This window comes from Microtus oregoni, unplaced genomic scaffold, assembly GCF_018167655.1.
Source record: "Microtus oregoni isolate MIOR12 unplaced genomic scaffold, Mior012 000016F_ref0000370, whole genome shotgun sequence".
NCBI classification, from domain to species: Eukaryota; Metazoa; Chordata; class Mammalia; order Rodentia; family Cricetidae; genus Microtus; species Microtus oregoni.
Genome location: NW_024543075.1, coordinates 24887340 through 24902691, shown reverse-complemented (window position 1 = coordinate 24902691; position 15352 = coordinate 24887340). Strand labels below are relative to the sequence as shown.

At 46.4% G+C, this 15352-nt stretch overlaps 1 protein-coding gene across 2 annotated transcripts in view; it reads right to left on the bottom strand.

Annotated features, from left to right (window-relative positions):
* Dnah3 (dynein axonemal heavy chain 3) overlaps positions 1-15352 on the bottom strand; it is a 162606-nt gene that overhangs the window by 24530 nt on the left and 122724 nt on the right. For both annotated transcript variants that reach the window (XM_041666669.1, XM_041666670.1), the window contains exons 50-52: positions 14888-15070; positions 7004-7202; positions 1424-3565 (exon numbers count right to left, since the gene is read on the bottom strand). In XM_041666669.1, the coding sequence (XP_041522603.1) occupies positions 1424-3565; positions 7004-7202; positions 14888-15070 (2524 nt within the window). The remainder of the gene's footprint in view (positions 1-1423; positions 3566-7003; positions 7203-14887; positions 15071-15352) is intronic.

The following is a 15352-nucleotide window of genomic DNA, read 5'->3' as shown; positions in this document are numbered from 1 at the left end:
AACCTGGAACCACTTCACTTCAGCTCCCTCCTCTGTATTTCTCCCGGGCTTGGGGGTGCTAAGTTTTTCCTTGTCAAGGGCACATGTCAAACTCCTCAGCAAACACAGAAAACATCTATTTTGCCACTTGCATCCTTTGTACTATCTCTTCATTTGGCAACAAAGAAAAGAAGAGTGTGAAAATCTGCCAGGAGAGAAAGCAGTTCAGTTCACGTGAGCAGCCCTAAGAGGCCGTCCACTCGGACAAACTGTTTCTGGAGAGAAATATTGAGCTACAAAGAGGGGTTCTCTCTGGGGAGGTCAAACAGAAAGACGGGCCTTAGACTCCACACCAAGCTTCTGGAACCTCAGCATGATTGACATCCTTCTGTTGTAAGAAATGCCCTGTACATTGTACAGCGAGCAGCATCTTTGGTCTCTTTCTTGAAGATGCAACATCCCGTATCTTAGCTGTAACCAGAAAAATGCCTCCAGACCTGTTAAACGTGCCTGGAGGAAGCAAAATCCTATCTCTGTTGAATCACATAACTTGCTGATTTTAAAAAACTGTACTCAGTGTTATTTATTCTTTAAATTAAAGATACAATAGAGAAAATAGTTCAAGATGAAGATACATTCAGAGCTAATGTAATTCTGAGCTTGGCCCTTATCATATTAAAAAAAAACTGTCTGTCTGTCTGTCTCTCTCTCTCTCTCTTTCTCTCTCTCTCTCTGTGTGTGCACAGAGAAGCCAGAGGATAGCCAGAGGTTCACCCTCCCCCCTTGTTTTAGACAGGGCCTCAGACAGCACTTTGGAAGAGGACAGAACCTTGATGGCCGTCTACTCGTCTACTCGCGTAGGTGGCCTGTCATCCTCTGAACATTCTCTCATCTCTGTCTTCCACCTCTTCATAGGCGCATGGAGTTACAGGCACACAATGGACTGTTCATGCTTACAAGAGGTTCGGCACATGGCAAGTGTGCTACCCACCGAGTGATTTCCACAGCCTACCCTTGTATTTTAAGGAAAATTTAAAAGAATCATCAATGTTTAAAAATGGCCAAGTTTTCCATCCCTGGATTCTTTTGAAAAATCAGATAATCTTGTGGATTTGGGTTCCCAGATGTCATGATTCCTGGGTGCTGACAAGCGGCAGTTTTCCTTAAGAGGGAAATGAAGTTTTCACTTGCCTGATTCAGTCAAACACTTCACTTGAGCCAGGTTTGTGGCATACGTCTGAAACCCCAGTACTTGGGAACCTAAGTCAGGAACCTTATTAGTTTAAGGCCAGCCTTAAAAAAAGAGAGTGGGTATAGGGAGGAAGGAAAGAAGGAACATCTCAGATGGTTGTCTTTCAACTCAAGGCCCGCTAGCTTTGAGATGCCTGCTGTCAACTAGCACAGTGTGGGAGTTCAGTATTTTTATACACTACTCCGTCCTTACCTGCCATTGGGTCTGCTCCTGGAGACAGTATGAAAATCAGTGGTGCACAACAACTGGAATCGTTGTATGATCCCTGGAGATCAAAGGTCGGGGCTTCAATGAACACCTTTCCCATGGTTTCACAAATGAAGTCCTGAATGGCTGGGACTATCTTGTCAGGCCGCAAACATCTTAGGATCGCCATCCTTTCCAGGGTTTGAAGGAACTTCCAAGGCGAAGGGAGAAGCTCCTCGTGGGGCCAGGCTGAGTCATAGATTTGCTTCCATTCTTTGATATTGTGTTCCACATCTTCCATCAGACCTTTTAGTTTCGGTAAGGAGGAGGCTCGAACAATCTCACCCCACGACTTCTCAGATAACCATTCAGAGGCTGGGTTGGGGTAGGGGTTATCCAGGGCCACACCTCCAGTTAGAAGGAAGTACCAAATCTCCTCGTTGATTGCCTTTTTTTCCTTCAAGAGGCCTACGGTCAGGAGGAGGGAGAAAAGCAGCTTGTCCTTCTCAAACAGGGAGCGGCACACGTTGTTGTAGATACTCAGGGTGAAATGTTCAATGATGTACTCGATGCGCAGGTCCAGCTCCTCGCTCTTGGTGCTGTTGGCTAGGGACTGTACGTAGAGGTTGATGAACCATGTCAGAGAGTACTGGTACATAGGCTCGATGTGGGCCAGGTCGGAGATACAGAAGAAGATGGTGGCAGAGTGGAGAGCCACAGGCTTGTAGCCCATCCGAGTTTCATCGATTTGTGTTTCCGTCACAGAGGCTATTTTCTGCTTCTCAGAGATTTCCTCGGACAGCACTTTGGAAGAGGACAGAACCTTGATGGCCGTCTCGTCTTCCAGGATGTTGCCCTCGGACAGGGAGAGGACCTCTAGAATCTTATCTTCGATCTCCTTTAGTTGCTTCTTATTCTCGGCACTTTCTAAAATCAACTCGTTCTTTTTTTCTTCTAGTTCTGGCTTCTCCTTGGCAGCCACAATGCCAAGGAGTTGATCTTGGAGCCCCAAGGGTGTGATCATGAAGTTGAGAAGACAGACTTTCACGGCGATTTCAGGGAGATAATGCGGATTCCTCAGACGGGTGGTGATGTAGAACTTAAAATCCCTCGAGTATTCGATGATATTCTCACCTAGTCTCATGTACTCAACCCCTTGTTGTTTGAATGTTGCCTTGAGCAAGATGGGCTCGATGAAGGCATCGAGCTCTTCCCCAACGTTCTCCAGTAAGACAGGGGTGCCGAACTGCAGGGCGTTTTCCAGAGTCCTCACATAGTTGGTGTCAGATAACTTGATGACAGACAGCTTGTTTGTTTTTTCCATGTTTTTCACCCACTTATTGGCCTGTCCCTGAGGGTCAATCATCAAGGGCCAGCGTCTGGAGTTGGACACAATGATGCCGTTGTCAACAGAGAAGGAGTCAACAGGAAGCCCGGCTATCTGCCAGGCACGGATTTTTATGGGATCCCCTAAGGTGTGGCTGAGGCTGAAGTCAGTGGAGCCGGGAATGACCTTATCCTTACAGCAATCCAACCATTCCTTCTGGCACTGAGCCCGATAATCCACGGTGAAGGCACCCAGGTAAGCCACAGTCCCTGAGGACAGCAACACGTCCCCCGTCAGGTTATCATAGCGGATCCCCAGCTGGCGAGCCGCTTCTGTCCATCTGTCCTTCTCTCCACCAAGACCACTGATCAGCTTCTCCGCCCTGATCAGCTTCTGGGAGCAGATCTCAATATTTCCCTCCAGTACGTTTTTCTTGACGTTCATCTCTTCAAAGTCGTCATTCAGGGCCTGGAGTCTGTCTATCACCAGCTTCAGTTCCGCCCGTTTCTGGTTCAGTTTCTGCATCTGTATCTCCAACTTCCCTTCAGCCTCCTTCAGTCGCTCCCTTTTTGGAGCCACCACCTTGGCCACTCGGTCATATACTTCCATGGCCCTCACCCACTTGCACAGGCCCTCACAGGCAGATGATACATTTTTAATGACAGCTGGCTGGAAATCAGGGTGATCAATGAACCTTTCCCGGATTCGCTTCATGATGACGGAAGGGATGTTGTCTTTGTCATACGTCTTAAGACTTTCCAAGAACTTTAGATCACCAAGGATCTTTCTTGACACCCCCCAGTAATCTTCTATCATCTTACCTGTTCAGCAAAGGAAACAGGGATATAACGAGACATTTTGGTTGAGATTTAAAATTCTACAGAAGCTGCTACTTAAATGCAGGGGGAGTCAGGAGGGATTCTAAGCTCCTTGTCAGGGAGACCCAGGAAAACTTATCTTTCTCATCTATACTTTGTTCCATGGACTTGGGTCTTGAAGGAGTTTCCTTCCGTTCCTCCATGAACTCAAGTTCTTTTCCACAAACCCTCTGAGATAGAACAGACTTATCTATCTATCTATCTATCTATCTATCTACCTATCTATCATCTATCTGTGGACAGAGTCCTAAGATGAAAGCTCAGGCTGGCCTTGGATTTATTTGTGCCTCAGCTTATTGGGTGCTGGGATAAGACCTGGATAAATGTCACTTCTGATTCCTTTATCACTAGAAGGGACCACAGAAGCCATGCCCATGGGTGTATGTAGTAAGAGGCCGCTTGTTTGTTTCCGGCTGCTCAGCCCCGAAATAATCACACAGACACTATATTAACTAAATAACATCTTGGCCTATTAGCTCTAGCTTTTTACATCTTAATTTAACCCATTTCTATTTTTATATTTTACCACAAGGCTCGTGGCCTACTGGCAAGGTTCTGGCTGGTGGCTTGCATCTTTCTCCTTTGGCAGCTCCATTGTGTTCCTTTACTCTGCCTTCTTTCTCCCAGCATTCAGTTTAGTTTTCCCCACCTAGCTCTATTCTGTTCTATCACAGGCCAATGCAGATTCTTTATTCATTAACCAATAAAAACAACACATATACAGAAGGACTTCCTATGGGCCTACATCTATTTCCAAGTTTGGGAGGCAGGTTGGATGAAACTTAGCTCTCCTGCAATAGACAGTATGGCTAAGTGAGGTAGTAGTCTTGGAGAAGGAGCTTGCTCACCACCTATAGCCTGCTCAGAAAACAAACAAACAAACAAAACAACAACAGGCCCTACTCTCCTAAATGCCCTCCCAGTCAACAGCTAATCCTACCCTGAGATTGTTCTCCATTAGCTGACATATTGGGAAAAAATTGAGAGCTTCTTTGGTTTATGACACGTCCCAAGCTTCGGCTCACAAGAGCCATGTTTGAGACATAGTATGGAGTAAAATGTATCCATCCCTAAGTATAAGCACAGCAACCATCCCGGTATTTTCTACGGAGGACTTGGTTTACATTCTGAAAAATTATCTGCTCCATTGAAAGTCAAGGCATTCAAAGCCAACTCGGGTGCTCTTTTGTTCCATTGCATTATTTTCACTAGGTTCCAAGGGCTTGGTGAATAATATACATAGTTTAAGGGCGGGTTCTGCGCTGATAATTGGAGTCCCACGGTAAGAACTGGCATTCATAACCTGGACGTGTTCTATCTCATTGGGTTTCAACCCAACCTATACCTTAGAAGCACCAGGAGAACTTTGAAAAATACTTGGGTTCAGGTTACACCTCAGACTGATGACTGGGACGTGGGTTTCAGCATCCCTCGGGCTCTCACTGTGACTCCGTTCCTCAGAAGCAGCTCTAAAGGCCGCTCTAAAGTCGGCTTCGGATGCTGGGGAGACTGTCTGGTGGGTAAAGTGCTGCTGCATGCACAGAAAGGCGAGAGTCTGGATCCTTGCACTCATGTAAATTCTAGGCACGACAGCAGGTACCAGGCATCCTGATGCTGGGAATGTGGAGACAAGGAGATTCTGGGAGCTCGATGCCCAGACCAGCCTAGTCAGCAAGCTCCAGGTTCAGTGAGAGACCTGGTTTGAAACGAATAAGGTGAAAGCAGTAAAGGGAAATACAGTGAGCTGGCCCCTGGCTTTCACAAGTGCATATAAAGGTGAGTGCATTTGCACGCCGTGTGCGCATTAGCACACACACAAGTCCACTCCTGCTTCACTGTTTCTCGTCATCTGTACCTTCTTCAAGCAACTGTCGCCCCAAGCCAGCCAGATGAGAAGGAATGACAAACAAAGGGAAACAGGGCCCAGAAGCCATCAAAGGAGGGGCTAGGGGTTTCTAGCATTTCAGAAGGAACACAGCCTAGCAGGGTTTCTCCGGGACAGGGGCCTTGAAGGGTAGGCAGTTCTGAAAGTTTGTGGGCAGTTTTAAGGCACTAGTTGTGACATAAAGTCCTAAATCAGAAGCTCCTTGCTCTCTTTTGAGAAAGTCTCATTATGTAGCCCAGGCTGGCCTCAAACTCCCAGTACTCCTCAGTGCAGTGCTGGGATTATAGACGTGAGCCTGGCCGTCATGTCTGCCCCTCAGTTTCTCTCCTCCATCCCTTTGCTATTCTTTTCACTCGATTTTTCTGTCTCTGTGCCCTTTTGTTCCTGTCTCTAGCTCTCCATTTCCAATTACTGCTTCTTCTCTACTCCAGCCACCGTGTGTGTGTGTGTGTTTGTGTGTGTGTGTGTATGTGTGTGTGTGTGTATGTGTGTGTGTGTGTGTGTGTTCTTCCCACTGTCTCCCTTCGTTTTCTCACTCTCTTTCTGTGTCTCTGTGGCCACGTGTATGACTCTGTTTCTTGATCTTCATTTCTCCCTCACCCTCAGCATTTTCGCCTTAATTTTTCTGTTTCTTTTTTTCCTCATGATACCTCTTACCTTTCTGCATCCCCACCTCTTCCTTTCCTTCATCTCCTTCCTCTCCCTTTCCCTCCCCTGCTGTTTCCTGCCTCTGTCCTCATTCCTTCTCACTTCTTTCCCTTGTGGCCACAAGTTTGACAATTCAGTGTGTGTGTATATAGGAATGTGCACGAGTGACCATGTCTTAATGATGTCTGGGCCCCTATTTCTCCTCTCTCATCCCTCCACCCTTTCTGTATGTGTTCTGTTTCTAATTCTGTCAGTTTCCTACTCTCTCTTGGATGTGATCACTTGCATATTGGCAACACCTGACCTCCATTTTTGCATTTTGCCTTGATGAAGCTCATTCCCACACACAGATAGCTGCATTTTCTCAACAGACTGAGTGGTTAAAGACTGGTCAGGAAACATTAACAAAGGGGCTGGAGATATGGCTCAATCAGCAAGATGCTTGCTGCACAAGCAGGGGGATCCAACACCCATGTAAAAAGCCAGGTATGGAAGTACACACCTGTAGTCCCACATACAGCTGGGGAAGCAGATATAGACAGGAGGATTCCTGGAGTTTCCAGGCCTGCCAGTCTAACTGAATTGGTAAGCTCTAGGTTCAGTGAGATCCTGTCTCAAAGACACCCAGTGTCAACCTCTGGCTTACACTACACACACACACACACACATACACACACACACACACACACACACACACACACACACACTCATACATGCATATGCATACACCCATGTACACACATGAAGCATCATTAAGATCTTTGAACATATATGCACATGCTGAGACATCCAAAGTCCTCTAAAACCCAAGGGGTCCGGTGCAGGATGGCTTGGGTGGGAGTGGTTACCAGAGCCGCTGGGATCTGGCTTTCTCTCTGGCTTCAGCCCCTTCATGACACAAATGCTCTCCATCACCAGCTTGACAGGGCCTGGTGGATTCTGCATGGACTTCACCAAGGTGATGTCAGCCGGGTTCAGGGTGTCAAGGGCAGCGAGTGCAGCCTCCAGTGCTGGCATGGCCTCAGCCAGGTCCCCCTCACATTCATTCTGTAGAGAATAGGGACAAAAAGAATGGGTGATCAGTGCCTGGTACACAGGGCAAGGCAGAAAGGTTTCTGTGACCAGGTGCCCATAAGAGTCAGGGCCTTCTCCTGGGAGTTCTGTTCTTGAAGGCCTGATCTTCAGTGCCAACAGAAGGAGCTGGTGCCTGGCCTCTTACCCTGGACATTTGAGAACCTACCTGGCTCATTAAAAAACAATGAGGCATTGCTCAAATTGGGACAATAAATATTTATTTCAAATCTTTACAAATATTATATTTATGTGATGAGAGAAGTTTTACTCTTCTAGGTATTGTAAAATATATAAAAATTGTGTTAACTATGGTTAGCTTCCTATCTATATACAGCACTAGAATTCTAGAATTAATTCTTCCTATTGGGCTCTGCTTAGTACCTAGGATCTAATTCCTAAAAAAGGATTTGTGGTGTGTGTGTGAGTGTGTTTGCACACTCACATCTGTGGGTATGCACATATACCACCCTCTGTATGTGGAGGTCAATGGACAATCTTTGGGGTAATTCTCATTTTCTACCTTGTTTGAGCAAAGTCTCCTATAGTTTTCTGCCCCTGAACTTCTGGGAATCCTTCTGCCTCCTTTTTCTCTTATGCCCTTGGAGTTCCATGAGTGTTCCTGTACCTGGCTTTATGGCAGCCCCAGGAGATTTTATTCTTCTTGCTTTTTTTTAAAAAAAAGATTCCTTCCTGAGTATTCAAATTGAACATATCTAGAATATTCAATCAGATGGATGCAGAGCTACATCCCTGACACTTTGGTTATTTTTTGATGGCTATGACCTTGTTAGCATGTCTACTCTGTATCCACCACTTTCATTTTAAACCTACAATTTGTGTCTTCAAAAAATTAATCAGTGGTTTTTAACAAATTCCCCAGAGATAGGAGGTAGCTTCCCATCCATTGGTTAGGATGGGCTGAGAGACGGGGCTCAGGCTTAGGGTAAACTAAGGGAAGAAATGAGGCAGGAGAGACAGGAGGTCAGGCATGGGTGAGGGTCTGGAATGTGCTGCAGATCCTCAGATAGGCTATGATGGAGTCAGGGACAGAGTAAAGCCTGGGGACAGGGCAGACTGTTAGGCAAGCTAAGGATGGAAAGTGGAGATGGCAATTAGAGCTGCATCGAGTTGAAGACAGGGTTGAGGTCAAGAAAATGGAACAGAGGATGCTTTAGTCATTGTTTGCTAGTTTTCTCTAGGCATTAACCCTTTCTATCTGTTTTACTATTTGTTCATTTTGTTTTATATCTTGTTATGTGTGTGTGTGTGTGTGTGTGTGTGTGTGTGTGTGCCACAGGGCTCACAGGAATGTTGGAGGACAACTTAAGTACTCAGTTCTTTCCATGTGGATCCTACAGATTGAACTTAGATTGTCAGGCTTGACAGCAAGTACCTCACCAGTCTCTATTTGTTAATTTAAACCTAAAATCAATGTAATGTACAGCATGCATCTAGTAAGTAAAGTGAAGCTCCTATGCTTCCTACAATGTGGATGGAGCATGTAAACACCATGCTAAGGGAAAAAAGCCAAACACAAAGCCATCTGTTGTATGGTTCCATTTCTTTTCTGTTTTTTTCTTAAAATGTATTTTCTTTCTCTCTTCTCTTTCTTTCCCTCTTTCTTTCTTTTTTAGTGCCTGGTTCTTTTTTCTTATTAAATTTATTTTTTAAACAATCTGTTCTTATTTTACATACCTATCCCAGTTCCCACTCTCTCCCCTCCGCTCGCTCTCCCCATCTTTTGCCCACCCCAGCCCCCACCCACTCCTCAGAGAGGGTAAAGCTTCCCAAGTGCAGTCAACAAAATCTGACACACCACTTTGAGGCAGAACCCCCTATATCTAGACCGAGAAAGGTACCCTTCCAAAAAGAATGGGTTCTAAAAAGACAGTTCAAGCATTACGGATAAATCCTGGTCCCACTGTCAGTGGCCCCACAGACTGCCCAAGCCACACAACTGTGACCCACATTCAGAGGGCCTCGTTTGGTCCTAAGCAGGCCCCCCCCCCCCACTATCAGTCCAGAGTTAGTGAGCTCTCATAGGTCAGATCAGCTGTTTCTGTGGGTTTCCCCATTATGGTCCTGACCCCTTTGCTCATATTATCATTCCTCCCACCCTTGGATTGGTCTCCAGAAGCTCGGTCCAGGGCTTAGCTGTGGATCTCTGCATCTTCTTCCATCAATTGCTGGATAAAGAAAGGTTCTATGATGACAATTAAGGTAGTCATCATTCTGACTACAGGGGAAAGGCCAGTTCAGGCACCCTCTCCACTCTTGCTTAGGCTATTAGCTGGGGTCATCCTTGTGGATTCCTGAGAATTTCCCTAGTGACATGGTTCCATTTCTATGAAGTGTTAGAATGGGCAGATCCAGAGTCAGGTTAGTAGTTATCTGAAGTTGAGGAGGGGAGGAATGGCTGCCAAAGGGTATAGATTTCTTTCTGGGGTGATGAGCATGTTCTAGAATTACACGGTGTTAATGTTCACACAACTCTGTGAATATACAAAACCGTACGGAATCCCACAACTTCAAAGGGAGAACATTAAAGGCAAGGGCATTATACCTTAATTCTCTTAAAAAGAAAGACGCTTGCTGAGATAGAACTTCACAACTACGGGGGCTTTTTTGGGTTATTTAGTAACTCAAATTCCATCAAGGAAAAAAAAAATGCCCAAGACCTAAAACCGAGTTAGGCAAGGGCATACAGTTGGTGAGTGCCAGAGCTGGGCTCCTAGATCCTCTTTTAGTGAACTGTTATCTGAGGGTGATCATGCAGTTATGACTGAAGGAGAACCTCACAGGAGAATCCCAATTTGTGAGAAACCTCACAATCGTTTGTGGCATGGTCTCTCTCTATCCCTGATGTCCTCAAATGTGCTGTGTACCCCAGGCTGGCCTTGGACCCATGAACTTCCTGCCTCTGCCTCATGAGTGCTTGTATTACAAGCGGAGGAGGTCAGTTCCTAGGCAAGCGAAAGCAGCCTGTGTTGCAGTCTCGAATTTTGCATGCAAATGGATGGAAAAAGAAAACACTATCCTGAGTGAGGTATCCCAGACCCAAAAAGATGAACATGGGATGTACTCACTCATAATTGGTTTCTAGCCATAAATAAGGGTCACGGAGTCTACAATAGGTGAATCTAAAGAAGCTAAGTAAGAAGGGGAACCCAAGGAAAAGCATATAGTTATCCTCTTGGCTAAGGGAAGTAGACATAATTGCCGGGGAGAAAATTGGGATCTTGGGGTGGGGTGGGTTGGGGGTAAGGGGAGATGGGGAGAGAAAAGTTAGAAGGGAAGGAGGTCGGGCCTTGGGAAAGCAGGAGGATTGGGATAAAGGAAGGTTGGACAGGGGAGCACGGAACCACAATTCTGTAACAATAAAAGCCATTTCACTTCCTCACAGCCAGGGGCCTGTCCACACTTCACACCTTTGCAGAGCCTGCCACCTCTGCTCCCCAGAGACAGAGCTGGGCTGCAGCTCGGTTTTGCTGCCAGCTGGTTTGTCAGGTGGCTCTAAAGGACTGCTTGCTGGGAGGAATCTGCCGTGGGGATTCTCCACAGCGGTTGTGCACCCGTCCCCAAGCATTGCCGGGAACATCTCCAGCTGCAGATTCTGAGTCACTCGGTCTAGGTGGGGTCTGGCCATCTGCATTCTTAACTCTTGGGTGACTCTGTCAGTGGCTTTGTCGAGAAATACCACTTGACATTTCAGAAACACTGAAATCTGAGAGCAGGAGGAGGCGATAGACGTCCATGCCCAACAGAGAAATGGTCACTTAAAGTGTGACATTCCTCCTCTCCGTGGTCCCTGTGATGTCTCCATGAGGGGCTGGGATGACAGCTCAGCTGCTAAAGTGCCCACTGTGAAAGCACAAGGAGCTAAGCTCATGCCCCAGCACCCACATAAAAAGCTGGGCACAGTGAGGCAAAACTCATTGCCAGCAGACCTAGCTGAATGGGGGACCTCCAGGTTCAGTGAGAGATCGTGACTCAAAAAATAAAGGTAGAGACTGATTGAGCAAAGACAGCTGATGTCAACCTTTGCCTTCCACACACTCATGCACAGATGTACACACACCCATAATGACAAGTATATACACCACACACACACAAATGAGCATACACCCATAAAGTAAGTACACACACTGCACATACACACAGATGTGTATACACCCACAATAACAAGTATACACACTGCACATACACACCACAAACACAAATACCAAGCACACATACACAAATGTGCACGCACACACACACACAGAACAAGCACATCCACCACACATACACACAAATAGACACATATACCCACAATAACAAGCACATATATCACACATATCTCCACACACAGTATCTAAATGATATCTTGGAAAAGCATTCATCGTAAGATATTAAGGTAAAACAAAGTACTGTGAAAATCACAACCATTTCCATGAAAATCACAAGGAAGAAATTTCAAATTGGAGCTGAGACCTGAAAATGTTTCTAAATTAAAGTCTTTTAAAAATTTCATATGTTATGACACATGTTTGTATGATTAAAATCTTATAATTAAAAACGGCCGTCGGGTGTCAGCAATGCAGAGAACATCAAGGCTGTCAGATACGGAGCCCATGTGTTTTGATGAACTGAAATCCGTGCTGCGGTAATTATCCAAGATTATCCTCACTGGAGTGGAAGAAGTGATTTAGTAGTCTGAGAGGAGTTGGCCAGCTGTCCTTGTTTCTTTGTTTGATGGGTGTATACGGCAGTCCCAGCTAGCAAGCCTCCACCTCCCAAATGCTGAAAGGACAGGTATGTGTCATTACTGGCAAGAACCTGCCAGGTCAGGAAACTGCTGCACTTATGAATCAGGTGTTGGGAGCCCAGCTCCACCTCTTTCAGTTTCCAGATCTCCTCTGCATGAATTCTTGCTCGGTGGAGCCGTTAGTACGTGTTAGGTCCGGTGTCCCACACGCTCCCACGCTGTCATCTTTAGAGGTTAAGAAGCATAGAGAAACTTAGCAGTCTTCTTGCAGAGGACCACCACAACCCTGGAAACCTCAGAAAGAGCCTGTGCACAGAAAAGCCTTGGGGAAACTGTGGAGTGAGCTGCGGTTTCTTTCTTCTCCTCCCTGGGTGGCTTCCTCCACCTGACTCACCTCCAGGACTCGCAGGATTGGAGCTCAGATGGGCAGCATCAGACCCCGCCCTTCCCACTGAAACCCAAGGAGTCAGCTGTTGCCCAGGGCATGGTGAGAAGTCCCTCTCAGCTCTTCATAAACCCCACGTCATTGCTCTTCTCTCCTGACCCAGCAGGTTTGCTGCTTCCCGTAGCATTCCAGAGCAGAACCCTGGCTGGGGCATTCCCTGCCAGATGATTCTGACACTTGGTGAAAAGCTAGATCCCACACTGGGTGGAGGGCAAAGAACAGCTGTTTCAGAGGACAACTCTGGCACCTGCTCACACTTTCCATACTATTTATTAACTTGCTTGTTTATTTACTTGTTTATAAATTTGTATGAGTCTCTTGACTACATGTATGTATGTGCATCACACACACGCTTGTGCCTGCGGATGCCAGGAAAGGGTGTTGGACCCATTGGAACTAAAGTTACAAATAGTTGTGTGCCCACCATGTAGGTCCTGGGCACCTAATTCAAGTCCTATGCAAGAGCAGCTAGCACTGTTAACCACTGAGAAATCTCTCCAGTCCATGTTTGCTTGCATCCTTAGTACCTTCAAGGCATTGATGTAGAGACTGGGGAAGGGGGCAGAGCTGGCACTGAGCTCTGGTGGCCTGGCTACAGTACTGAATCACGAGAGAATTGTAGAGTCATACCCATTCAGGGGCCGTGCCATGGAGATGAGAGGAGGACCTGAACTGGATGGGGCTTGGTGAGCTGGAACACAGAGGGACAGCATGTTCTTAGGCCCGTGGATGGGTGCAACCCAAGAAAGCAGAGCCAAAGTTGTCAGAGTCCCAATTTTATTTTCTAAGGAAAAGCAAACAGTTCAGAATTTTTACTTGAAATTATCTGCGTTTTAAATGTTTACTATTTGTTACTTGAAATAAAACATCACCAAATGTGGTTGTGACATGTTTACTTGCAATCCCAGCACTCAGGAGGCGGAGGCGAGAGGACTGGGAGCTCAAGGTCCATCTGGGAAACATATCAAGACCCTGTCTGAAAAAATGAATTGACCAAATATTCTATGCATCCCGTGATACATGTGGTCTCTAGATGCCAGTTTGCAACCTCTGAAATCATGGTCAAATGCCGGGGGGCGGGGGCAGTCAAAGAACTTTAGGGTTGAAAGCTGACCATGTCATTTGGTGGCCTTGCTATTTTGGAAAAATCCTGTGTCATGATTGCCTCCTATGCCAGCTGGGAATCTGTGTGTGTTGTAGTGTATTTCGGAGTGCTTAGAAGTATCCAAGACAATGAGCATCAGAGAACACAGTCTCCACGAGAAAAGGAGTTCATTTAATTCCTATTCATTCCTATTTTTCCCGACTAAAAATGTACCAGTGCATAAAAGATGTTTAATAAATATTTGTTAAAATACTTATTTAATAAAAATTTGTGTCCAGTATAATCATTTTACCACCGAGTGACCGCCCACCAGAATCTGGTTTCTGGCATCTGAGAGTGGCTAACTTTTATGGTTTCCATTGTGTCCTTTGTCTGAGCCACCAAGACCGCAAATGAACCAACTTTCACAACCTAGGACTTGGTGTTCATTGTGAATTCTGAGAATGGGGAGGGATCAGACTCTCTGAAAAACATCCAGCAGAGGTCAGGTCTCGGGATTCATTGGAGAAACGCCAATTGGAAGGCCTGTACTTTTCAGGAAAATGACCCATGGCCTATTTAGGACAGATGCCAGACAGATCGCCTCTTGCTCAAACTCATGCTTGAAAATGGTTGAAGGAATTCCCTGATTCCTTAAGGCGCAGGGATAAATGCCTTAGCCTACGTGCCCTGAGCCTGGGTTAGTGTAGATCGTGTTAGTGATCTACACTGCTTTGTGAGATCATTTCACCAGTGACCCCAAGGCTAGCTAGCGATTCTCAGGTCCTGACACTAACCATGCGTAAGGTGGCTGTGATCTCCAGATGGAATCACGTACCAGGAGTGTTCTGAGACCTATGTAATGTCCCATCAGTGATGAGGAGGCTAGCTTCTGCCGTCTGTATGTGTGCCGATTCCTGCTCAGGACTTGGTCTCCGGGATCAGAAGCACCTTCAAACAGAGCCCTCTAGGTTCAATGTTCTGCCGTCTAAAAGACAGTCTTTGTTCTGTATCTACACACACATTTGGCAAAACTGAACAAAACTGTGACAGAGGTGACGAAGACAGCGTGGGGAGAGCTAAAGGCAAAGAGAACAGCTGTGTAGTGGCCCTGGGGAGAGAACAGCCAGAAGGCCACTGTAGCCAGGGCAGAGTGAACAAGGGGAAAGTTAGCAGGCGAGATCAGATGGTGCTGAGCCTTGGTTGGGACTCAGAGTGGGATGGAGCATATTTGGCCCCGAAGGCTCCTTCATTCATTCCTAACTCAGGATTTAGAAAACTCACCCACCCTTTCCGAGCGTTCTGTGTCTCCCCTGCAAGGTGGGCTCAGTCACATACGTTCGACAGGGTGGGCTCCCTCCACGGCACTCTGCTGCTCTTACCTTGATGGCCTGGGAGATGGCGGCGGCAGCGTTAGCTTCCTTTTCATCCGCCTGGACCAGCAGTTTCTTGGCATCTGCTTCTCTGGTTTCGGCTTCGATTTTCACCATCATCTTAGCGGTCTCCTCAGAGGTGAGGATGAGCTGAGGTTGAAGGGCCGTGAGCTCCACTTGCATGACAGCCACCTAGTGAGGAGACACGGACAGAAGAGTCAGTCGTGGCAATGCTGAAAACGGAAAGTCCTGCAACACTGGCCCAATGCGGAAAGGAAGGGTGGCTGATTCTGACGTGGTCCTGGGCATATACTCGTCAGCTGGTTTTATGCTCTTAAGCTTTCTACACCTAGTTACTGAGTCCATACTGAATGTTGCAGTTATCAAGAGCTGTGCAAAGCACAGGCATAGAACGTTAAACATACAGTTTCTTCCCTTATTGAGTTTCTATTCTACTGCTGAGTGCAGGAAAAG